This window comes from Hemicordylus capensis, chromosome 5, assembly GCF_027244095.1.
Source record: "Hemicordylus capensis ecotype Gifberg chromosome 5, rHemCap1.1.pri, whole genome shotgun sequence".
Lineage (NCBI taxonomy): Eukaryota > Metazoa > Chordata > Lepidosauria > Squamata > Cordylidae > Hemicordylus > Hemicordylus capensis.
The window spans coordinates 237,663,375-237,690,249 of NC_069661.1; the positions used below are offsets into that span (position 1 = coordinate 237,663,375).

Below are 26,875 nucleotides of genomic sequence, written 5' to 3' on the forward strand. Positions count from 1 at the left end.
AATTTAATTGTATTAGATCAACCGGGTCCACAAGCAATTATTGCATATGAGGACCTAGAAGGTCTCAAAAGATTTCGCTCTTTAGCTATCCACACTCTCTTTGTGTGTATAATGGAAAACGATCTAATAACTGGTTCGACTCGCATTGCAGGAGGCTGCGTGATCAGTTGAAAGGCATATATAGAGATTATCGATTGAGTTCAGATCACAACCTTCCACCAACATATTTTTTGATAAAGAAGGCCTATAAAAGGAGCCTTAGATTTGCCAAGACTCAGGCATTAAAAAACACCTGGGACAAGCTAATACTGGCTACGAACCAAAAAGACAGCTGTGCAACATCCGGGGACCTGAGAATTCCTGCCCTAAATGGTTGGGGCCTATATCAAGGACTCTGTCCTCCTGTATTTATTTATGATTTGTTCTTTACATTTATATCATGCTCTTCCTCCAAGGAGCCCAGCACGTTGTGCATGGTTAGGTTTATCCCCACAACCACCCAGTGAGGTAGGCTATGCTGAGAGATAAGTGACTTGGCCCAGAGTCACCCCGTGAGTTTCATGGATGAACGAGGATTTTAACTTGGGTCTCCCTGGTCCTAGTCCAACACTCTAACCACTACACCACAGTGACTCTTATATGATCCGTATTATCCTACCATCTTGCTTAGGTCTTTGGTAGAGCCTCGACTGTATGTTCCACTCCTGACAAAAGTTGGGGTGGTGGTTATGTGGGGGACCTTCTTGGTTGTAGTACCCAGAATGTGGAACTTTCTGCCCTAGAAGGTTAGTTTGGTCTCCATCCTGATGGGTATCTTGACCAGAGGCGCTCTTACTCCTGGACTTTGGGGCCGAAGTCCAAGGCATTCACATCTTCTGGGGGGCACCCAAATTCTCTTTAGTCTGTCCTAGGTGATGTAGTTGCTGTTCTGCATCAGGCGGCCAAGTGTGATTTTGACCTGCGCTGGGTACTTTAGAGACAGAGGGAGGAGTGGGGAAATAAATATGTGGAATGGGAATATGTTAAGTTGCATGTTGAAATGTTTCTGCTAATGCATATTTGCATACATATACCTGTTTTATATTCTTACGTTCTTGTGAGCTCAGTTGCTGTTTGTGCCTGCAAGAACCATTTGTTAAAAATACTGCATGTGTCACATGTGTGTGTGTGTAGGGGGATGATGTTTAACTTGCACTGGGGAGCAGGGAGCTCCAAAGGCTGTTAGATCCAGGCTCCAAAATTACCTAGGTGCACCTCTGAGCTAGACACCAGGTGGACAAGGTTTTCACCAGCAGTAAATAGTAAGTTGTGTGCTAAAATTGTTATTATTTCCTAAAATTGTTATTACTTCCTGCTGGACATGAGGACTAGTAAGTCATTGCAGGTGCTTAGAACCAGGTGCTTAGAGCCATCCTGTGTTTCAGCAGGATCACCCACAGAGTCTGTATAGGTGATCTTGTACTCCTTTTAATACTTCTCAAAACTTCCTGGGCTCTGCAGTTCTCCAGCTGTGAAGATATACTCCTATGCTAACCAAACTTCATTGGTATTTAACATTCCAGCTAACTGAGAAACATTGGCCTGGTTCACACAGTAGTTTGAATCTAGGTTTAATGTGGGTTACTGATATTAGCATGATTATGTGAACCCATGCTAAGATGGTTTATGGCCCAAAATGCAGCTGAGATTCCTATCTTAGTGTGGGTTCACACAATCATGCTAATGAATGTAGACTGCCTGGTAATAAGCCTCTACACACAATCACCCAAATCTGGGTTTTCTGTCACTAACCCAGGTTTGCATGCATGTGTGAACTAGGGCAAAACTTCCAAACCCAAAACAGGGTAACCCTGGATCTTAACCCAGGTTAGTACAGAGCAGGGGCCCCAGTACCTGGGTAAGTGAGTTGTGTGTCCACTTTCCACACCATTTGCAGGTCCTGGCAGCGAGCTGCCATGTTTTTTTGAGAGCACTGCAGCTGGAGGCACTGTGAATTGTGGATGTGCCATCTACACACCCCGTCTATGATCACTGGCTTGAATGGGGTTTGCCTCGTCTCCTTCCCCCTTGTGGCCAAGTTAAGAGAAGCCCTTAATAAAATCCACAGGCTCCAACTTCTGACTCTCCCCAGTTCTATGTAAACTATGCCCACCTGTAGCTTTCTAAAAATAGTGTAAGGGCGAAGGTAACCCCGCTGCCCCTGTTATTCAAGCACTGGTTTTACTGAGAAATGTCCCTCTTTATTAACTAAATAATGAATTCCAAATCATGTATCAGATGACAGAAACCTTAACTTTCAAATAAATGATCTAGCTTGGTATCCTTCCATGTGCACAGAGAACACCGAACATAAATCTGTCTCTTACCTAAATATAAATAATTCTGCGGTAGAGACTTGGCTTAGAGACTTCAGTCGTGGGCGGTATACAAATATGTTAAATAAATAAAAGATGTGTGCTGCATGACCAAAGCTTTTGGATGATTCTCCTAGATTATATAAAGGTTTTATTTAGGTGCAAACCAATATGTTTCCATTGTTATAGCAACCAGTTTAGTATGTGTGCTTGTTCAGTAAATATATGAATTTCAAAATAGATTGATTTGAATACATACTTGATTTAAATCACCTTGTTTTAAATGAATCCACCCTGCTAGCAATTGAACAGAATGCATTCACCTAGTCTACTGAAAAAAACCCCATAACAATTAACAATGTTAAATCCTGGGGAGAATAAAAATATCTTGAACTGACAACTCCATGGGTGGGCTGGTCCATAACAGTGTTGTCATCGCTGGGAAAGGTCTCACCTAAGCACTATGGCCAGATTCACACATAATGTGGCAACTCACTTTTGTATGAGGTGCCACCTTAAGTGGCGCAGCGGGGAAATGCTTGACTAACAAGCAGAAGGTTGTCGGTTCGAATCCACGCTGGTACTATATCGGGCAGCAGCAATACAGGAAGATGCTGAAAGGTATCATCTCCTGCTGTGCAGGAGGAGGCAATGGTAAACCCCTCCTGTATTCTACCAAAGAAAACCACAGGGCTCTGTGGGTGCCAGGAGTTGAAATTGACTTGACGGTACACTTTACCACAGTCCGAGGACTCATGCAGACTTTCAGTCTCAGTAGTAATATGCTGAGATTGAAGGGTTCATGCGACATACCCCGTCTTGGCAGATCCTACCATACTTGTGGCATAGAACCCAACATCTGCTCTACACTTTAAATCCAAGTTAACGATGTTGTGTTTCTTGCTGAAAGTAGGGTAGGATATTCTGACACTGATGGGTTCAGATAACATGTATAATCTCAGTATATCATTATTGAGACTGGAAGAAAGGCCTGTGCCTGGTTTTGGAGCTGTAGCAGTTCACAGCAACCTCAGGCACCCTGTTATGTGTGAACCTGGCCTACAGATCTTACCTCTGTCTCTGAAGGAAGGTACTTGGAAGAGAAGAGGCTCAAAGGAACAGGGAGGTATATCTTTCCAGGATGTGAGCAGCTGCCGCAAGGATCCTCTACAAAGGATATCAAGCGGCATCCCAATAGAAAATCTCCCATGCAGTAATTTTATTTCTAACTACAACTCTTGATATCCTTATCATAGTGGAGATCGGTTAGTAGCAGGTCTTTATCTCACGTACTCTTCTCCTCCGCTCCCTTTTACTGTGGGAAGAAGTGAACATCCAAATGAGGAAATCTCACAGTTAATGATTTAATTAGCAGATTTATATCCTGCCTTTCTAATTCCAAGAAATTTAACTCTTTATTTTAATTTGCTGATCAAAGATCATAACAGAGTAAAAGAAAAGAATTTTTAATCAATTAAACAGTTACCAAAAAAGTATATAGAATAATACGAATCTACTACACAGCTTCTTTGAAACTCTTCTAACTATAAAATCTAATATCTAAAATCTAAAGTATATTTGCTTCCAAGTTACACATATCAATAGATAATAGCCTTTATCTAATTATAAAACAAGATTTGTAGGAGTGAATTCTGCTTGTGGCTGCACAAAACTTAGCTATGTTATATGTGATACTTAGTTGCTGGTCGGAGAGAAGAAATGAAACTCCTTAAGGCAGCTTACATAACAAAAAAACTAATCAAATAATAACAATAATTATCAATAGTAGAAAAACACACACTCCAAAAAAGAGCCAATAATTCAATTTATGCAAAAAATCACTAAGTAGCACATACACCAAAAGTAGAGAAAAAAGTCTTCAGTCAGTGGCAGATCATTGGTAAAAAGAGAGAGGAATAAGAGCCGGTCTTTCAGGTAGCAAACATGAATTGTCCTCTTTGCTAAACAAGGTCCACCCTGGCTTGCATTGGAATGGGAGACTTACAGTGTGAGCACGGTAAGATATTCCCTTTAAGAGATGGGACCACCTTGGGAAGAGCACCTGCATGCTTGCATGCAGAAGGTTCCAAATTCTCTCCTGGCATCTCCAAGAGAGGGCTGAGAGACTCCTGCCTGCAGCCTTGGAGAAGCCTCAGCCAGTCTGTGTAGACAATATTGAGCTCGATACTAGCCTGACTGACAATTCTGACTAATTTTGTGGATCAGTTTAAGGCAGCTTCCTACGTTCCTGTGTGTTGTTAGGTACTTAAAAGACCCACAGCCCCCACCCCTTGATAATTAACTCAAAGGGAAACTGGAGGAGACAAGTGCTGTATGGGGGCTAGAGTGTCTGTTTTGACCCTAGCACAGCACCTTTTAGGAAGGAGGCAGAGATAAGAAGCGGTTGTTGCTGCTGGAGCGGTGACAGAAGCAAAACCCGCCCCAGCTGAGACAGAGGTAACTGACTAGATTTGGGGCTCTGAACCATTTACCGAGGGCCCCAGCCCTAGGCCACCCCCAATGATGCCCCTGATCGGGGCCACTAGGGGTCAACTTTTTCAATAAGTGTGCCACACAACTAAAGTCCTCCAAACTGGAAGACAGTACCCCTCTAGTGTGCTGTATAGTACATTTGCATCTTGCACGTATGACTAGAATATATAGAGTGGGTTCACACATAGCACTGAATCTGAGGTTCAGCAAAGCCTCCGGAGCCCAAGGGATGGGCATGCACTGTGCACTCTACATCTGTTATTGGGAAAGATATGCTGACGTTGGGCTTGCCATGCAACCGCCCCAATCTTGGCATATTCTCAGGGGCGTATCTAGGGTAGGGCAGGCAGGGCACGTGCCCTGGGCGCCACTTGAAGGGGGGCGCCATTTTGTAAAATTATTTTTTAAAAAAAAAATGGCCACCGAAAACAAAAAGGCCACTGTGCATGCTCAAATGGCCTCTGTGAGTCCCTAGGCCATGCCAGGCCTCACAGAGGCCATTTGAGCTTGCATGGCAGCCATTTTGTTTTCAGCAGCCATATATATATATATATATATATATATATATATATAGCCACCGCACATGCTCAAATGGTCCCTGTAAAGCCCTAGAGGCCAGCGAGGGGAGGGGGAACCTTTGCAGACCCACCCCACAGCCTTTAGGAAGCCCCCGAAGGGGCTATAGGTATTTTTTAAAATTTAATATAATATAAGTCACTGTACACATATTCAGTTTGGCACTATGTACAGAGAATCAGGGCTTGTGAATAATGAGCTGAAGCTTATGAGCTAGGATTGTATTCATTTGCTCTTACTTTGCTTCTTGTGACAAGTGAGTTAAATGTGATGTCTTAATAATATGGCTATTAATGGTGAGTTTGTCTTTGATTCAGTGTGAAATCCTTAGTATTAAGGCCCACTGGGAGTTTCTTGCTCTCTTTCTCTCATTTTAACTGTCTTTCTGAAATATATTATAGATATATAAAATAGAATATATTCCAAGCAGTGACACAATTCACTCTGCATATCCTTTAATTATTTTCAGAGGATCTGGGAAAAGCCAAATTCTCCATTTATTTTTAAAACTTATGTAATAGTGATGCTACAATGCATAGCAGAGAATTAGACAGGCACTTCTGTTTAGTTTTCCAAGTATACCTCCACATAGTATTTGGGTATTTCATGAGCCCCAGCATACTGAAATTTGTAGTTTTCCAGCACTTTTTGGTCTGCCTACACCCACAGCTAAATAGTTTTTGAAATATTAAAAGATTAACGAGCTTGACTTGTATTTTTGAGCTGATATTATGGTAAAGTTATCTGAAAGATGGGTGTCGGATGTTTGGACAGGGGGCGCAATTCCAGTGCTTGCCCTAGGCGCTATTTTCCCTAGATACGCCTCTGCATATTCTACCCTACTTGTAGTACAGAACCCAACACCTGCCCCTCAGTTCAAATCTTGGTTTACAAGGTTGGGTCCATAGCACAAGTAGGGTAGAATATGCTGAGATCAGTGGATTTGCACAACATGCCCAGTCTCAACACATCCTTTCTGAGACCAGAAGTAGGGCACATGTCCAGGTATTCCTGGGGCTCTGGAGGCTCTGCCAAATCTCAGGTTCGGTACTGCATGTGAACCTGCTCATGTACACAACTTGGTGTGGCTTTGACTCTAGTCTGAATCAGGTGTAGTGCATTGCTTGGATAGGATTCATTCATTGTTGAACTGGAGAACGTACAGAAGAGGATAACCAAGATGATCAGGGGCCTAGAGCACCTTTCTTATGAGGCAAGACTACAACACCTGGGGCTTTTTAGTTTAGAAAAAAGGCGACTGCGGGGAGACATGATAGAGGTCTATAAAATCATGCATGGCGTGGAGAGAGAGAGATTCTTTTCCCTCTCACACAACACTAGAACCAGGGGTCACTCCATGAAATTGATTGCCAGGAGGTCTAGGACCAACAAACGGAAGTACTTTTTCACACAACGAATGATCCACTTGTGGAACTCTCTGCCACAGGATGTGGTGACAGCCAACAACCTGGATGGCTTTAAGAGGGGTTTGGATGACTTCATGGAGGAGAGGTCTATCAATGGCTACTGGTTGGAGGACTGTGGGCCACCTCCAGCCTCAAGGGCAGGGTGCCTCTGAGTACCAGTTGCAGGGGAGTAATGGCAGGAGAGAGGGCACGCCCTCAACTCCTGTCTGTGGCTTCCAGCGGCATCTGGTGGGCCACTGTGTGAAACAGGATGCTGGACTAGATGGGCCTTGGGCCTGATCCAGCAGGGCTGTTCTTATGTTCTTATGTTCTTGACCCAGACTGTATAGTGAAATCTAAGATAGGATTCTCATTGCTTTTCAGAATATCGCTAGAGTAGAATGTGCTATCCTAGGTGGGAGCTAAAAAGATTATTTTCACAGTGACTTCTAACTTGTGAGTAGGATCTTTGTATGTCAATTTATCTTAATAATAAACTGAAAATCTGAAGGTACACATTGTGAGAGTAGTTAGCCCACTTGGTTTCTTCTTAATCACCCCATCAATGGGATCCAAGCAGGGAGATGATAGACTTATCATGTGTTCTCTTTGATTTGTTCCTTACCTGTAGCAGAATTAGGTGGTAAAATCTTGGGCATGATCTGAAGACACATGATCCAGCTATCTTGCCAAAGCTAAGCAGGTCTGAGTCTAGTCAGTTCCTGGATGGGAGACTAACTTGGAGTACCCTATATATACCATCTTGAGTTCCATTCTAGAAGACAATAAATACATACATGTAATCACAAAATGTAGAAAATTGGTTCTGTGGTGATACAATGAGGTGTTTCACTGCAGGGAGAGGATGACTGTTTCCCCCATGTAAAAATCCCTCTGCAAGTAAAAAATAAATAAATAGTGATAACATCAGGAAGAAAATTTCTAGCACAGCCCACTGCTTGGTCCACCTACTAGAAGAGGTATAGTCCATACTACCACTCCAGGACTATTACACCTTGCATGTGTAATAGACCAGGCTGATAACATAAGCTGAATGTGAGAACGGATTCATTTGTGTATCCCAATCCTAAGCATGTTCACACAGAGTAGAAGTCTCAGTGGGACTTACATCTGAGAAAATGTGCTTATAATCAGGATCTGTAGCCCTAAAAAAATACCAGTTTAATCACATTAGCGTCCAATTCATTTTCCAGAATACATTCATTTTTTCTTGTGGCATTACAGTAAAAAAGCATAACTTTCAAAAAGTGTGAAGATCACTTACTAAAAATAGGTCTTATGATAAAATGTTAAGTAACCGTTTAAAAATTGCTATAGGGAAAAGGTATTTAAGGAAGGGGAAGGATGCTTAATTTTAAAAACTCTTTACAACGTATTTTCAAAGGATTTCCTCCCGGCTTCTCTTTCTCTTTTCTCCAAAGCCCTCAAATTTCTGTTGAAAATAAGTTGTTGTTGTTGTTGTTGTTATTATTTATTTATTTATTTATTTATTTATTTATTTATTTATTTTTTAAAGCACAATGTGGGCAGGAGCGTAGGGAGGTTGGTAGTGGAAGGTAGAGTTGAAGGGGTGCCCTGGCAGCCTGCAGATGACAACAGCCCAGGGACATTTGTCAGCCCACATCCAATGGTGACTGCGCCACTGAATATGGGATAGCATAGCACTCAATTCCATCCTTTTCTTTCTGTGGTGAATTCTTAGCATAGAATCTCAGAAATTAGATTAAAGAGAGAAAGCTGATGATATGAATGCATTTCTTAAGGTTGCTGGCTTACCAATTGGGTTTCTTTTCTTTTTTTGTTACCATACTGTGAATGGACATTTGGCTCAGCTGTGCAAGTATTTTATTGCCGTAACTTACTGACAGAAGAAATGCTGAATCAGGCAGCTTAATTTTATGATAAAATTTCTTTAGGCTAAAGTAATTAGTGCCAACTTAAAAAAAATTTTTTTTGCTTCCTGTGCTGTTTTTCTACCAAGTCTTGTTTTCAGTAATTGGACTGACTTGTGTCCCATGGTGGGAACTTGGCAGGCAGAGAAGCATGAGGATGAGAGAGAGAGAGATTTGTAGGTGGTAGGGACAGCTTGTGTGTGTGTTTGCGGACGTATGTGATTTGGCAGACAGCAGTGCTACAGTGGCTGGCAGATGACATTTGACTAATGCTGTCTATAGACTTGCTCCTTGTGCATGCGGATGTCCTAAAAGGTAGCTAACTCCCGTGTAGCGGTGATCAGTATTCTCTTGAATGCTTTCTGAATGAACACATCTCTGCAATATCCAGCTTTCTTGGTGATTCATACTTGGAATTCTCTGTTGACTCACCCTTTAAGACAAATGGAATTACACCAGCCCAACAAGATGAGGAATAGTGTGTGCACAGAGAGAAAGTCACAGAAAAACAGAGAAGCCTGTTGTTCCATTCTAATGACACTAAAGGATCTGGGAGATCAGTTTTTGGAGAGAGATGCATTTCAAAAACAAAGCTGACAGTTTAACACAGAGAATAAAAGTTGAGTCCAATATCTTTTGAGTATCGACTCCAGTCTGCTTTTGTATTGTCTCAGCCAGCTAATAAGCCTTTATCTTGTTTAAAAGGACGGTGCTTTCACAACACCACATGAACCTGTAAGCATTAGAAGGAAGTTACCTTGTGGTGACTGGGCTCAAAAAAGCTTGGTGGAACTTCTCTCAATGTACCCACCATTAAGTGTTTCTTTGCATCACTGATCAGTTGGAGGCAAATGGTAGTGACATTTGACTCCTCCCTCATCCAGCCCCATACTGCTGGAGTGGTGGAAGTGTGCTTGCCTCAAGACTGTAAGGAAGATGCGCATGTCTCTCCTGTTCATGGCAACACAGAGTGGCATGGGGGTGGGTGGCTTTTTTTCCACTTGTCTCTCTGTGTGAAGATCCTGAAGGTGCAAAGAGGCACCTTTTAAAATGGCAGCTTATACTTAGCAGAGGGAGAGCAACAGTTCTTACTCACTCCAGCACAGTGTTCCTCCCACTGCTGTTTGCTGGTGTCTCCCATGTGTCTCGTTTTAGTTCATTATGAGACCCTTTGGGGCAGGGAACTATCTTCTCATTCCACTTCAACAACTTGGTGGTGGTGGGTGTTTTTTTGGGGGGGGGGATTGAAAAGCAGCATATAAATATTCAAAATAATAATAGAGTGCATTTGTTATCTCTCACATATTTATTATATTTATATCCCACCCTTCCTTGAAGGTGCTCAGAGTGGCATACAGAGTACTTCCTTCCTGTTAATGTTATTCTCAGAGTAACCCCATAGGGACCTTTTAAAGTGGCAGCTTTAAAAGGAAGGAAGTAATACTTCCTTTAAAAGGAAGGAAGTATTCTCAGAGTAACCCCATAGCCTGAGGGATAAATGATTGTCCCAATATTACTCAGTGACCTTCATGGTGGAACAGCGATTTGAATCTCATTCTCCCCAGTCCTGGCCTGACACTGTAACCACACTTCACCGCTATGGCTGTCAGTCTTCAACTACTACACTTTATGAACATGGAGCTGTGCCTTTTGAGGATTTAAGATGGCAACAGTTATCTTCCTAGGGTCATTTTTGTATGAATGTTTTCAGATCAAGCATTGCAACCACCAATGTGTTGTAAATGCTAGAGACTTAGCATTTATGCCTCTCGGATCACTTGGGGCAGCAAGATATTTTGGTCCAGCCCTGTCTATGTGCCAAAAAGGAAGTATTAAAGAGGCAGAAGGCTCTTGGCAACATGGCGCAGATGCAAGAATCAGAAAGTCACTTGAATGAGAGAAGAATAGTGGAGAGTAGAAGGAGAAGATCAGAGGAGGCAGAAGCCTGAAGGAAAGCAGAGCAGAGGAGAGCCCTCCTTATATGTTATGTTCAACACTCCTACAATCTGTGTACACTGTACACAGGTATAAATCTGTATGCAGGTAGTTATTCATCTGTTAGGTTGAATGCAGGTACAGCAATATACTCCCAATCTGTAGTTTCCATTACAGGGACCTGTACCCAGTTTCACTTTTTAAATGAATGTAGTACAGCCATTCACACAAAAACATGCACATGTATACATACAACTGATTGCACATACACAATGCATGAATATGGCTGAGATTGGGACTGGAAAGGAAAGGCCATGGACAAAAAAGAGATGAGGGATATTTGCCAAAAGAGGAAAGGAGAGCTGGTGTACTCTTGGTCAGAAACAGTTAACGGAACTAGACTCTGAGGATAGGATAGTCAGGCCAAAGAGATGGAGGCATTCTCGAATTTTATGCAATTTCTAGAAGAGTAGCTGGGGAAATGCTTGACTAACAAGCTGCCCAGCCAATCCGCTGGGTTGCCGGGACGCATGCCCACAGAGGCACGTCTGTCTAGGAGAATTAATATAATAGATGTAGGAAGAGACAATGGTAAACCCCTCTTACATTCTACCAAAGAAAACCACAGGGCTCTGTGGGCACCAGGAGTCAAAATTGACTTAATGGCACACTTTACCTTTACCTAGCTGGGTTAGTCCGTTGTGGCAAAAATAAAACCAAATAACACATTTGCAATGACCTCCTCCTGTTACAACTCGCTGGTGGGTTTTTAAAGTTAATATATATATCTCCTCATTTCTGGCTTTTAACAATATATAAAATATTTTAATGTGTTTGCAGTTGTATTTTATAGATTTAAGTTACGTTGTACGCTGCCTTCAGAGAGGGAGAGAGATTTATATGGTCTTGAAGGTGCTACAAGACTCTGTTGAACATCATATCTTGATTATAATTAATTAGGCAAATCTTTGGCTGCAGGAGCCTAGTAATCAATAATGAACACTGATAAATTAGTTCATATTTTGATCTCCCTCCTCCCCATAAACCGATTTCTTTCTCCTCCTCCTCCTCCGGCCTTTCATTTCTTCTCACTTCTCATCCCAACCTGTTGTCGCTGGCTGTCGCTGCCTGTTCTGTGCAGCTGCACTTCTAAACTCCCCCCTGGAGATGGCTGCTGTGAATTATTCATGGCGAAAAGACATCAGCTCGCAAACTTCGCCCCGCGCGCAGGGAAAGTTCACACGTTATTATCGTCATGAAGAAGCCCTCCCGGTTGCCCGCCCCCCCCCCTTCCAATCTCCCTTCGCGTTCTTGCGGCGGCGGCGGCTGAGAAGTGGCTCGGATCTGAGCTTCCACAGTCCCAGCCGCAAACGAGCGAAGCCCAAGTTAACCCCTCTTTTGCGGTGCGCCGGTTTAAGTGCCTGTGTCTACACGGTGTCAGCGCCGAGCCAGTTCAGAAACAATCAAGCTGCTACTTCTTTTGAGATGATCTTCTGTATACTCTCGGCCCCGGCGCTCCCAGTACAAACGCCCAGTCCTATGCATTGTCCAGTCCCTTTATATTCAATAGGTTTGCCCCCGCGCATTCTCGGGAGGAAGGGAGGACCGCTGGCCTGGGCTGGGCTGGCCTGATGCGGATAATGATTCAAAGAAGTCCCATTGGGACACGTGAGGACAAGTTAATTTCAGTGGGACTCCTTTGAGTAATTGTCCTCAAGATGTCAGCCACTGCCTTCAGTGGGGCCTAGTCCCGAGGCAAGGTGGGTCGGGCCATCAGGTGCTCCGCGTCTGGGACCGGTGCGCTGCGCCGCCACACCAGGGGCCCTGCAGCCCCTCGCTCCAAGCGCGCAACTCAGACCCGATTAGCTTCCCCAAGCGGTGCGATGGACCGGTGTCATTCCTGGATTGGGGGGGGGGGCGGAGCACTCCCACGCACATACACACACACACACACAAGCGACACGACACGCTCCGCACGGCTTGCTTGACAACATGGCAACAGCAGCAGCTCCGTGAGAGCCCCAGGTAAGGCGCAACGCACGCCTGGCTGCTGGCTTCGTTTCACGCCGTGGGTTGGAAAGCAGCCACCCTCCGCCTCCTCCGCCTCCTCTTCATTTGGGGCTGCTGCTCTGGCAAAGGTGGTGGAGGCGCCAAACGCCGGGGAGGAGCGCTGAGGCGGCATGCTGGGGAGGTGGTGTGTCTCCCCCCCCCCGCCCCATCTCTTCCCTTCCCACCCAGACCAGGGCTTGGGTGTGTGGCTACGGAGGAGGGATTTGGAAAATCCCGGCTGGATTAATCCGTCCCAACATCTGTGCCGCCGCCCGCCTCTGCGAGTTGTGTGCCTGCGTGTGTACGCTCACTCAGCCGGCGGCAGCCTCTCGCTAGCCCCTGAATCCTACCCAAGACATAGCGACCCTTTGCGGGGATTGTGCTTCTTCGGGGTGTGCGTCTCCACCTAACGCCGCGCGGTAAAGCGGCTTTGTGGAGCCCAGCAACACGATATCGCCCTTCTTTAACATGCAGATCACAGATTTCAGTCGTTCAGTGGTGGGAAACTGCAGACTTCTTTTTTTTTTAAGCGAACGAGAGACTATATTGACAAATCGAATGGAGAGGGAAAGGGGGCACTGCGTGTGTGTCTCTTGGGGGAGGGGGCGACGTGATCCTCGTGGGAGGCGATCTGGTGGGGGTGGGGGGAATCTTCCCAATCTCTGGTTTTTAAAAGAAAAAAGAAATATATTTTCTCCCCAACAACACCCCCCCCCCCAGTTTTCCCAGCAAGCTGGATCCAGCTTGCCTTCTTGACGTCATGTCTGTAGCAAGGTTTGAGCAGCGGCGGCGGCGGCAAGAGCAACCCCCCCGCCAAGCGCAGTGAGCAAGAAGGGGGCGAGAGAGGGGGGGAGGCATGTTAAACTTTCAGATCAAGTCCGCCGGCTCCTAAAGGCGAGGGGAGGGGAGGGGCTTGCTGCTGCCGCTGCTGCTGCCCCAGCTGGAACATCTGGAAGTGTTCAGGGTGTCTGTCTGCCTAAGCGAGGGAGGGGGCGGGAAGAGGGAGGGAGTATTCTGCTGAGGGAGGGGAGGGGGGACGGAGTGAGGGGCTGGGACTAGCGCGCGCTCTCTCGCTCTCGCTCTGCAGAAAGAGCTCCCTGCCAGCAGAACTGGCTTGGAAGAGGAGAAGCAGCAGCAGCAGCCGCCTTTGGACCTCTCTTCTCGATGACCGTTTTTATTTCCCTCTTGCCTTTCTCTCTTCTAGTTGGTGGATCTACCTAAGCCAAGAGAGACATTGAAGCCCACCTCAGATCCCTCCCCCCGCACCCTTCTTGGAGGCTCAATAGGGTCCCCCCAGGCAGCACCGCCGCCACCACCAAATCCCCGCTGCTTCTCTCTTTCCCTCCCTCCCACCACCCCCTCTCCCTTCCCTTCTCGGCGAGGTTCCCTCTTCTCGCTCTCCTCGTTTGAAATAAAGATCTGCTCTTGACGGTGTCGGCGGCGGCGGCGGCCAGAGGTGCTGTGTGTGCTCAATGCTTGGCGGGGGCCCGGATGTTCTCTGAGGATGCTTTGCAATCCCACTCAAGGAGGCAGTAGTGGAAAGGATCAGTTTTTGGGCTTTGATGCAATCATGGGAATCAGGTAATAACCAGTCGGGAGAATCTAAATCGCCGCTGCAGCTCCGGTTTCTTCCTTGAACTGCTCACCCCATCTGGGTTGGTTGGTTTTTCCTTTCCCGGTTTTGGAGGAATTAAAATCTGGACTCCGCTTGGGTTATTTTTGTGGTCCTTCATTCCTCTCTTAAATGGTCAATGAAAACAAGACGACGATGTACATTCCAGAAGAAAACCACCAAGGTAAGACCGGGGGTCTCCGGATGGAGCGAATCTTCCTCCCCTCCCCTCCTCTCTCCCGCCTTTCTTCCCTTCCCCTCCCCATGCAAGCCAACGTGAAGAACAGGAGGGAGGGGAGGGTGGGAGATGTCTCTGACACCATTCGGATCGGAGCCCTGATGGTATTAGGAGAGATCGAATGCGGTGATCTCGTTAAGCCTGATGCTCGCTGGAAACCTCATGATCATAAATAAAACCTCCCACTCTCTGGACTCAAGCCTTTCGTTTGTCAGTCGATGTGAAGCAAGGCAAAGTTCCCTTTTTCTGTGGAAGAGAGTGTAGACCTAACAGGGACGTCCAGGAGTTCACTATAAGAAAGGTTGCTGTGCTTCGGGGTCTTAGTTGCCCCTCCCAGGACAGGTTAATCTTCCTTGTGAAACGGAAAGTTTCGGATGTCTTGGGCAAGTTTATGGGAGGGGGGGGGTAATTATCCCCCACCCCGCCCAATTCCTGCAAGGTTTGGAGCCCGATCCCATTCCCATGCATGCTTACTCGGGAGTAAGTTCCACTAAGTCCAGTGGGACCTATTCCCAAGGAATGGGTTCACTTAATGGAGGACGTTCAATACTAAGAATGTGTCGGGAAGCAGGATAGGGGAAGGACTCCATCCGAGCTTCGTTTAAACGACCTACCCCGCCCCTGTTCACAAGAACTTGTCAGTTCCCCCCAAGAGCTTGCCGAAAGAGAGAGAAAGCGCGCATCTTCTTCATCCCCTCCGCGCAGTCTGTCGTCTTCGCAGGCAGAGGAGCGCTGATTTCTCTCCATGGAGATTCTGAATCCAGGCAAGCGCAGGGATGCTGCTGGCGGTGGCGGTGGGCACATAGCTACAGACACAGAAAGTTGAGGTTCTTCTTTGGTGTGTAACTAGGGTGTGTGTTTTTGGGGGGGACTTGTAGGCCCTTTTTCCTTCTCAGTGTTCCTCGCCTACACCACGCATCGCTGCATCTGCTTTTCTGAGCAGCGTGTGTGGCACCCGCAAGCAGATCAAAAACTTCTCGGTCCAACTCTCCAAGTGCTCCTGCTCCTCCTCCCCCTCCCCTCCCGGCAACTACCACTAAACGGGCTGCTCTTTGGACCCTGCGTGGTAGCTTTGGCTTGCTGCGTGGTCGCAACTTCTCCCCTCCTAGAACCGAGATAGCCTGGGCGGGGGAGAAATCGCCGGGCGGCTGCGTGTGTCTGTCTCTCGGTGGTTTTCCAGCCCAGACATCTGCCAGCGATCCAAGTTCTTTTTCATCTCACCAGTCTTCCCTACTACCCTGCCTGATAATAAGGCAGCCTGGTCTGTGCGTGCACTTCGGGGACGGGCGGGGTGGTGGTGTCAAAGGGTAACTGCGCAAAGCCGACCCTCTGCCTTTCCTGTGGCTGCCTTTTCTCATCCGACCAGTCACATCAAAGGTTCCACATGCTGTGTGTCACGCAGTGGGCAGCAGTCTCCGTGTGCGAATATATTAAGTCACTAGCATTCTCCCCCCGCCCCCTTTAAAGAGAAGGACGTCAGGGAGTAGGGTTGGAAAAGACCTTTTCCTGGGACTCTGGTGAGCTGCTGCCGGTCAGAGTTGACAGCACTGAACTAAATGGACCAATGGCCTGACTCTGAATAAGGCCGCTTCATACGTTAATGCTATCAGAGCAGAAAGGATGTTTGCCAGACTTCTTTGGCCCTTCTTGTCCCCAAAGGGATTTACTGGAGGAGGAATAAGGATAATAAATCTAAGTATGTAAGGATGCATTTAATTGTTACTGTCATAGCAGTGGGAGTAAAGACCAAACAAAAAACAAACATCAGTTCCAGTGGCACAGAACTGGACAAATGGAACAAAACATCATAGCAAGTACCCCAGGAGGGCAGAAAGCCAACTCTCTGCTGCACCATAAGGGCCCTGGTCTGTTTTTGTCCTTTTTGCCATGTGCATCTGTCAGGCAGGCACGTGTTTCTCCTTTGCTGCTGCCAACACTACTGACAAGTGGACCAAAGCTCGGCCTCCATAGCGATATGCCAAATGCTATGGCAACCTGAATCCAGCTCCCTACTTACCAGCTGCAGTGATTATATAATCTATATATATGGAGTAGGTTTGTCATCTCTCTCTCTCTCTGTGTGTGTTTCTAGTTGCTCCTAGGCAAAAGACTTCTAAATTGCACGAGTGTGCACAAAAAGTGGCTGGAGAACTGCCATTTATTTGCATTTTGCAATTTACATGAAGGGAGGCCTAAAGCTGAAAAAAACAATTACAAATAAGGGACCATACATAAAGATGCCCCTCTCTGAAACTCTTTAAAAACCCCTTCCATCCCCACTTGTCACATTTTAACCCGTTTAACCAATACTCAATCCCTCTTTTTGTCACCACTTTGTGACCCTTTCCCTCGATGCATGGCATACTTTATGGAGAGTCCTTAGGTTTTATAGCCCAAACCTAGACATGTTGGCTTGTGGTGATGATGGCGAAGAGCAGAATTTAAATCAAATTGCTGCTAGGATGTATTGGTGTAATTAGAGCAAAAGTGTTGAAAGGAAGGGATTACAAAGATTAGTGCGGAAGGAGACTCCAGCTGCCCTTCTTTGCATTAGAAAAGTCCCGCTTGAAATAACCAAAATCATCTTTCTCTGATGGCTAAAATTTCCAGCAGTTGTCAACAGAGAAACTGTTCCTTGTATTGCCCATGAAAAAGGAGGTCTTTGGTGTATATGGTCAGTTTGTATTAAAGGCAGAGTAGGCCTTGCCTACCCTTTCCTTCAGTGCTCATCTATGTCCAGTCAGCCAATTTAACTGGCTTGGTGAGCGGGAATTTGGGGAGTCAACAAGCTTCATGCCCATTCAATAGAAAGCCACATGAGTTAAACAGAAGTAGCTGTCATGATAGGGACATAGGAAGCTGCATTGTACTGAGTCAGAACATTGTCCCATCTAGCTCAGAATTAACTGCACTGGCTGGCAGCAGCTCTCCAAGGTTTCAGGCAGAAATCTTTCCCAGTCAGGGGCGTAACTATAATAGGGCAAGGGGAGACAGTTCTGGGGGCCCACGGCCTCAGGGAGGGGGGAGGGCAGAGGCAAGTCACATGACTTACTCCCCCACCCTCACACCCGCCCGGGCTTCCTTCAGTTGTATTCATCCTCCGTAATTGATGTGAGTGTTAAGACCTGGAGCTACCAGAACAGCATGTCTTTCTCTAGTACCATTAAATGACTTGCATCGTCCACGATTTACAAGACCTTTTCAAAAATAATTTAGGATGATGTTCTATTGTGGCACATAAGATATATAATATATTGATATATCTTATATATCTATATATAAATTTTACTATGCTTTTTGTTACCACTATTCAGCGTCATTTAGGATTTCTTTACATTATGAGCCGAGCTTCAGTGAGGGGGGTCATTTAAAAATCTTGTCTCTGGGCCCACTCCAACCTTGCTACACCCTGATCCCAGTCCCACCTGGAGGTGCCAGGGATTGAACTTGGGAACTTCTTGCTCTCTGCCACTGAGCTACAGCCCCATCTCCAAATATGTATCCCTAGTTTCTTAATTCCTGTGCTCTTTTAGCTCTTTTACAATAATTTCCTTTCTGTAGCTCAGTGGTGTGCACATCTCACATTGGAAAACTGTGGTTTGATCCATAGGATTTAACTGAGTTTAGTACAATTCCCACTCCCTGTCCTACTACTTAGAGTAAAAAACAAATTGGAGATGTTTCAGCTGATGACATTTTTTTAAACACTTGGGTTCTTTTTAGTTTTTCATTATCTCACACAATGAGCAATATTTTCATAAAAATCAGTAATGTATGATTACCATTGAGTGTATGTCTATTTAGTTTAGGGGTGGGGACTCTAGAAGCACAAATAAAGCTTTTAAAATGAGTTACAAGATATTTAATGCACCTGTGGGGCTCAAAGTTGCCTTGAATCGGCGTCTGTAATGCATCTTAAATTATTGTGAACATCTTGCACTTGTAAGCTTCCATGGAAGATAATTTGGGAGAGGGAAAGTTTGATTTGCAACACTCTATAGCCCGATTTGCACATAATCTTCAATACATTTACCTTCTGTGCATAGTGTATGCATGTATTGACCTTTATGCATGTACAGTTATTTATTCAATATGTTCAGCACATATACAGTAGTTCACTTCTTGTTTGTACTCTGCATTTGAACAGCCCTATACCAGGTTCACGTTTAAAATGATTACGTATACAGTCATTCACACAAACATGTACACACGTGTGTATCAAATGTACATCATAATGTTTGAAGAGGGCTTACATGTACAAGGAATACCTGCAAGTCAGCCCACACATTTGGGTCACAGACCATAATTTCAGGTGTGATTTAGTGCTTGCAGTTAGATGGGTCTGGCTGTTGGTGTAGAGAAGGATAATTATTTGGGGAGACTTGTTGGACCAAGTAAGAAGTAAATACCTCATCACTTGTTTTGTGACCAATGAAAGGACTGTGAAGAAGGACATGACATAATGCATGGTGCTGTGTGTAGGTTCTGCCTCTGCCAGCAGGTGGTGGTAGAGGGCTATGGAGTCAAGAAGTTATTAAAAAATGGAAACTTTCAGAGCATATCTACACCACAGACTAATAGTTGTATAGTAGACATAGGAAGCTGTCTTATACTGAGTCAGACTATTGGTCCATCTAGCTTAGTACTGACTGGCAGCAGCTCTCCAAGGTTTCAGACAGGATTCCTCCCCTCAGTCTTACCTGCAGATGCCAGAGATAAAACCTGGGAGCTTCTGCATGCTAAGCCGATACTCTACTACTGAGTTATGGCTCCATTCTCAGTCATTCCTTCTTCCCAGGGCACCTGAGTCCTGTAGTTCTGTGAGAAGAGCTCACAGATGGCAATTCTCAGGAATCCTTGGGATGGGGTGGGGAGAATTAGGTGGTTAAAGTGGTATAAAACTTATATAAATTTGTAGTGGAGGTATGCCCTAATTGGCAAGACAGGACACTCAAGGTTTACTATTCTGCCCTTTTCTACCCAGCAGGAAGATCTCTTTTGCAGTGCATCACTAAAGATAGCAAGATACATGCCCATCCTAGATTAATAAGTAGGGGTTCCCACTAGACCATCTATTCCTCAGAGACAAGATCCTCTAAGTAGCACACACCAATTCCTGCTAAAATATCTAAACTGATTTCTGTTCACTTTTGGGCTTTGTTCGTGTTGCATAATCTGAGCAGATTCGTACCTTCTCATTATGCTACCCAAACTAGGTCTTCTTCTGGCCTCTTTTTTCTTCTTGAAAAGGTTCCTTATTAGACATCATTTCTGTTCCCCCCAATAACCTTCGTCACTATTTAAGGTAACTTCCTAATATAACCACAATGCTATAGGTCAATATGAAGGTCAGGTTACACTCTCCTCTTTGGTAAGGTTTAGGAATCAAGTAATTTATTACTGACAGAGGACAAGCCAACAGTTCAAGAGCAAATGACACTTTCCTCTAACTTTATACATAAAGACGGATATTTTGGAGCTCCTGTTTTGGGGCTGGTGTTTGTTTCTCTTTTTTTCAGCTCCCCCAAAATACCTTGTCCTTCTGTCTATTAATTCATGGCTTCATTTATGATGATGTTGTTGTTGTTATTTATTATAAATATTTATACCTCGCCTCTCCAGTGCACTATTGCTTGGGGTGGCTTTTAATTTGATATGTTGCTGCCTGAAATTTTTATAATGCAGCCTCCAAAAATGCTGCACCAGAATGGAAGTATTTAGGGTGGGGCATACCTACAAAATACATCATCATTGTGACATGTTATACCAGCATCCAAGTGACACTAGGAGAGTGTTGCAGTCTAATGTACCAGCACAAATATTTAACATTTGGGGTGTCACAGTGAGTTGTGAGTAATGTAACACATTGTACTGAGATGCTGAGAATCTCTCATTCGACCTTAAAAATAAAATGGCTTTGCTCTAGTTAAAAAAAAATCAGTGTGCTATATATTAGAAATTCCTTTTATTGTAAAGTCTGAATATTTACTGGTTTGAAATGGGTGCTCATGTGCTTGGACTGGAGAATACTTCTGCATTTAATTTTGGGGATACATTTTGGAAGTGCTGTTTTATTTGTTTGTTTAAAATATGTTGTGTGTTTTGTAAAATTAGGTCCAAGTACCCCAAGACAATCACTTAGGAAAGGCAGGAGAGACATTTCTTTCTCCATGTATTTCCGACAACATGTGTTTATTCCCCAGAAGCACCTATGTAGTTCTGATGTGGTCTAAAAAATTAACCACAGCAAATGTTTTTCAAAGATATTGATTATATTTCTTTGCAGTTCCATTGTGAATATATACATGAATACGCCTCTGAACTTTGTTTGCTTACTGAGTGGAGGGCTGCAGCCACTGAAATGCTTCTTTTTATTTAATTCTCGATAGCAGACCATTTCTTAGGATGTGGTCCAAGCCATAACATTAGAATGTGGGAATTTAAAAATGGGGAGTATAGTTGGGATGCCCAGAAAGTGGAGAGAGCAGGTGAAAAACAAGGAAGGGACAAGCAAAGTTGTGTATACCTCCCCTTGACCTATGAGTGCTGGAAGCTGCAGCAAGATAGAACTATAGTAATCCTTTCCTCTGTATCTATAGTGACAGCAACATCAGAGGGCTTTGTGCCCTGTACTTGGCCAAGGGAGGTACTGTTATAGTCTCTCTGTGTGGTGTTTTTTTAAAGAACATAGTGGCCAACGTTAAATACAAAAATCAGATGTTTGGTGAGAGCATAAGAAAATGGCAAGGCAGTACCCAAACCCAAAGTGTGCTACATAAATAAGCTTTTAAAACCATGCAAGAGTTAAAGTGAACAGCAACTGTATTCCCATGCTCGTTTTGGGTCTTCTGACACAGTGGATAATAGTAACATTCATGCAGGCATGGGCTGATGGCAGTGAACAGTCCAAGGGGGTATTCAGGGACATTCTGCTGTCAACGAACCTTAAAAGGAACTTTAAGTTTTCCAGCTTTGAAATAGAAGCTTTATTTAGGTTAGACAACTGTCTAAGGGTTTGTTTTAATTGGTTCTAGCAGAGTTTCTTCTCAAGTGGCCACTCCATTTAAATCCCTTAAGGCCTAATGAAGAGCTCTGTGGTGCTACCTGCAGTCATCCAGACTTTCCCACAAAAGGTGATCACCTTCCAAACTTCGTTCCACAAACAGAAAGGGCCCTGGATTTATGGAAGAATGACTAATTTAAATATCTGCTTATGGCTCAGGAAAAGGGATATGTACTAATCTTTAAAGAGGAATCCATATTTCTGCTCTGTCCTCCAAGAAGCACATTATCTAGTCCTCCCAGAGCTATACCCACTTCAGAATGCAGATGTGAGGAAGAATATATGACTACCTCTCCACATAAAAATCTCCATGCATGTGGAAGGCTAGCAGTGCGAGATGTTTAGCCTTTTCCCTGAAATGCTAGCTCTCCATGTCCATGCAGTTTTTGACATTGAAAAATGCAATTTTCCCATTCTTTGATTCTGAATTTTGACCTGGTTAGTGAGAACAGTACAGCAGTAAAGTCTGTTAAGGATTCGTTGAACCAAAGCAAGTAATGTGAATACATGGCCTTATGTAAAGCACACATTCGTTTTATTTTTAGACCTTGCTTTAAGAATTACATGTATTTAATGTTGTGACAATAACTTATTCTCTTGCTTTTGCAACATGACAGGTGTTATGGAAGACTCTGGAATAAGAGGGTGCTATAATACATCCAATGATTTGTTAGTGGGGTGCACTGATAAAATGACCTGGGAGCAGCCATGTTGCAGATTTGTGGAAGCTGCATGGGTGTAGATCTTATTTACACCCATGTGGTATAGATCTGATCCACACCCAAGTAGTGTAGATCAGTTCTACACTGGTTGGGAGATCTGGTTAGGAGACCTAGGAGCTCTGAGTTGGATTGGAATATGAGTAGAATTAATATTTGTCAGCAGACTACTCAGGGATGCCATTTTGGAATTCCAAACGGTTGTGGTGGTAAGATTGACAGCACAGGCCTTCTAAGATAGCCTCATCACCCAGCAATCATTCCCTCCGTTAATCTGGACAACTCATAATGCCTACTTTATATGATTCCTGAAACACTTATCCTGAATCCTCCTCTGTATTCTTCTTAAGTGTTATTTGGAGTGTTACAAAATAGTGGATTGTTAGCTGGCTGGCCATTCTTTTGAGTGTTAGCTACTGGTTGATGGATGAAAAGACCCAGAGGATGTTTCTTGAATGGCTCTGACTATTCTGAATGAGTCATGAGAGGTCTGACAAAATAAGGACCCATCTGAAAAGAGAGACTGAAGGTGACATCATTCTGTCTTCTTCCACTGCAGGCTGCTGTGTGTGATACTGGTATGAAAAGAGCATCCAAGCTGCTGTGGGGCAGAAAGGAGGTATTTTAGCCTGGAGTATAAGGGGCTGGCAGAAGTTGCAGCATCTTAGGGTACAAGGGCCACTCTACGGGAAATTGACACAGTCTGCTGCTGACTTCTAAGAATGCTCTGCTATCCTTTCAAGTTCACCCAATGCCCAATCCGCATATTTGTGTAAATAAACCAAATATTACAAAGAGACCATAAATGACTCTATTCCCAAAATATACCAGAATTCACAGCACACTGCAAACCCCTGGAAAGCTCAAGTAAGTGGGTCAGCTGTGTGGCAGCATAACAATAGCATTGTAGAGCAAGGGTTCTCAACTTTGGGTCCCCAGATGTTGTTGAACTACAACTCCCATCATCTCCAGCCATAGTGGCCAGAGGCTGGGGATGATGGGTATTGTAGTCTGAAAAACATCTGGGGACTGAAGGTTATACTCTGTTTTAGAGTATACAATGCACTTCATTCTATAATTCTGAAAGGTAGGTCAGTATTGTGACTACCCTCATACAGCAGATGCAGGGAACAGGAATAAGAGGGAGGGAGGTTGGCTTGCCTAAGGCCACTCTGAGTTCATGGCAGAGGTGCCATCTGAATCAAGAGCTCAGCCTTTTAGCCTTTTAGCCTTTACAGAAAGTAGCTCTCATTTGAGACTAATGGGTGCAACTGCAAAGAGATTCAGGGAATGCAACTTTCCATTACTCTTAAAGATTATTGAACAGACAGGACTGTATTAAATTGCCTTATATTTCAAATATGGAAATATGGAATTTGAAATTCCTGAGCCATTTCTGGAGGGGTGGTATATAAATCGAATGAATGAATGAATGAATTGTGCCCTAATAGGCTTCCAAAGGTGTCTGGTTGGAGAGGGAGAGGGAGAGAGAGAGAGAGAGAGAGAGAGAGAGAGAGAGAGAGAGAGAGAGAATATTAATCCTGGACAAAATGAACTTTGGGTTGAGCCAGCAGGGCTCTTTAGAAACATAGGAAGCTGCCTTATACTAAGTCAGACCGTTAGTCCATCTAGCTCAGCATTGTCTACATAGACTGGCAGTGGCTTCTCCAAGGTTGCAGGCAAGCATCTCTCTCAGTCCTGTTTTGGAGATGCCAGGGAGGGAACTTGGAACCTTCGGCATGCAAGCAGAGCAGCCCCATCCTCTAAGGGAATATCTTACAGTGCTCACATATAATCTCTCATTCAAATGCAAACCAGGGCAGACTCTGCATAGCAAAGGGGACACTCATGCCTACTACCACAAGACCAGCTCTCCTCCCTTTTTAGGTGCTTCCTCATTATTAAGGTGACTGGACAAAAAACCTCTAAACATACAAGTTATGGGCCCAAATGTATGGATGAGAGTGGAATATGAATGTAAGAATTTTTGTTTAGACTTTTGATCTAAGTCCAGCATTTTATCCACTATGTGACACTGTCATTTGTTGGCCTTTCATTTAAAAATCTCTCATGTTGAAGTCCCTGGGTCAAATTTGGCCCCTTGGGAGATGATACTGGACCCCAGTTGCAAACCAAGAAGCAAAGGAGAAGTCTGGGAGTGGCAGCTGCAGCAATTAGATCCCTTTAAGGAAGCTGAAGTTGGCCTTGGCCCATCTCCAACCAACCCCCTTTACACAAAGCATCCTCCTCACCTCCCTGCCCAGTTAGTTGATGACCAGGGTTCTAAAGATGCTCAGGAATAAATTTCTAGGTTATTTTGTTCACAACCCACAATCTTTGCCTTTGGATGTTTTGGAACCATTCAAAAGGCTGAACATGACACTATAATTAAAACATAAATATGATCAACTAAGGCAATTATGCCAACATTTCTTCCTAAGAGCATTACAGGGAACAGGCAGCCCTCATGGTGCTGATCACATTTCAGATAGTTTATTCAAGAGGAAAAAACAATGAGAAAGTTGTCTGTATTTCTCAGTTGGATATAAAAGGACATTTACAAAGCTTGCCTTCTTAAAATGTGTTGCTTCATTGGCACACATGTGATGTTCTCTCTTGCAAATTTCATGTCCAATTTTGTCAGACAAAATAAGCTTTTAAGATGCATGAAGTAACTATCAGAGAGTTTGTTTCTGCAAGGCAGACTAGATGTATGATATGCAGGCTGTATTCTTCCTCCTTCGTGCATTATTGACCACAGTACTAATTCTGAAACTGTAACCTGTCTTATATTATCTTGTTAAAAGCACAGGAGTTCATATGTGGTAGATAAAGAGGTAGCAATGATTTACATTATGGAGCTCATGGGGCTGCACATGAGGTTTGATGCAAAACCACAGGAGTCTCTATAGTACAAGGGTTAAATGCAAGAGACATGTAAGCGAGTTCCTCTTTGAGACTCACTTACAATTCTGTGGCAGTTGTTTATGTGCTTAGAGCCAAACCCACACATGGGCATGGTTAATTGTTCATAAATGTGACTCAGAATGTAAGAGGTACTAGTGCCACAGTCAGGAATGAGTAAGTGGGGAGGGGAAGAAGTTCTTTCAGAGGGCAGGCTGGGGAGAGCTGAATTGGAGTGGGGGCAGAAGTGCAGTAGAAAGGAGGAGTGATCTTGTCACTCACGGGAGGAACTTGGCTGCTGGTGGAGGGCGACATGGAAAGTGGGCATTTGCTTTCCTATTTCCCATTTCACTATGACATGCAATTTATCTCCACTCTACCATCCCTCCCTACTCCACATGATCCCTGCACCCGCCTCACTTTCTCCCCAATGCCTCTCTGCTCCCAAATAACTCTTGCTAGTTCTTTCCCTCTCATTCACAATTGTCTATAGCCCTATTCAGAAAATACACGTACAGTGAATATACAGTGTATACAGGTAAGATCTGTACATAGTTACAGCTGTTCATAGTTTATGTTGAACACAGGTACAGCAGTACACTTCCTATCTGACCATGCATTTGAGGGCCCTGTATCCAAGTTCACTTTTAAAATGAATGCAGGTTCAGTCATTCAAACACATGTATGAGTACACAGATATCTGCACACCTGTACAACATAATAAGGCTAGTCACACAACCAGGAGGGAAGGAGGGGCAGGGGAGGAGGCTGCACTGTAGTTGCCTTCCCCCAAAACAAGCTCCCTGCCCACATGGCTGTGTGGCTCATACAAATGGTGCTCCCAGGAGCTCTGCGGCTTGCTGGAGGCTGGGACAATGACTTTCAGGAATCCCACAATGCACTGTGTACTGAGTGTAGTGCATTGTGGGATTCTCCCATCAGATGGGTGCTCTAGGAGCCTGTTTCTGTGTCTCTGTAAGTTGCCCGAGCAAACACACGATCCTGGCGCTGGGGTGAAAGGCATACTCATGCCCTTAACCTTAGCTAAGAGCCAGGGCAAAAATCAGTGTGAGGCTGGGCAGGAGCCCCACAATTGGAGCCATTCCTGTGTCACATAGTGGATAGAATGCTGAACTTGGATCAGAAGTCTAAACAAAAAAATCTTACATTCCTATTCCACTTTCATCCATACATTTGAGCCCCATAACTTGTATGTTTAGAGATTTTTAGAGCGATTTCGGCGCTCCACACAAGCAGCCTGGGTTAGGCTGCTCATGAGAAGAGCCTTTATGTCTGAAAGCGCTTGTGAGCCGCCTGGAGCAGTATTGCACTGGAGTGGCAGAATACAATTAATTAATTAATTAATTAATTAAACAAATCCCTTTGTTTATTCCCCATCCTTGTCCTCTTCTTCTTCCCATCTTCTTCCTTCCCTCTCTATTTCCTTGCCTCTCCACTTTCATTTTCTGTTTCCTTCTCCACTTTTCTCCCCTTTGCTTCCAGTTTCTGCTCTGATTTCCTTCAGGACTTCTTTCTAACCAATTAACTTAGCACCAGAGGCTTGTTAAATATATTAACTCAGTTAAATATATGTTCATTTGTTCCTGGATCAA

General features: G+C 44.4%; 1 protein-coding gene across 20 annotated transcripts in view; it reads left to right on the forward strand.

Annotated features, from left to right (window-relative positions):
* Nucleotides 1-26,875, forward strand: part of CACNA1C (calcium voltage-gated channel subunit alpha1 C) — an 852,604-nt gene that overhangs the window by 63,742 nt on the left and 761,987 nt on the right. The window contains exons 1-2 of one of the 20 annotated variants that reach the window (XM_053254985.1): nt 12,575-12,702; nt 13,931-14,522. The exons of 18 other annotated variants lie outside the window; for them this stretch is intronic. In XM_053254985.1, the coding sequence (XP_053110960.1) occupies nt 14,471-14,522 (52 nt within the window). In that variant the 5' untranslated portion in view covers nt 12,575-12,702; nt 13,931-14,470. Of the gene's footprint in view, nt 1-12,574; nt 12,703-13,848; nt 14,523-26,875 lie in introns of those variants that run through there. One more of the 20 variants, XM_053254984.1, reaches the window with a different exon arrangement.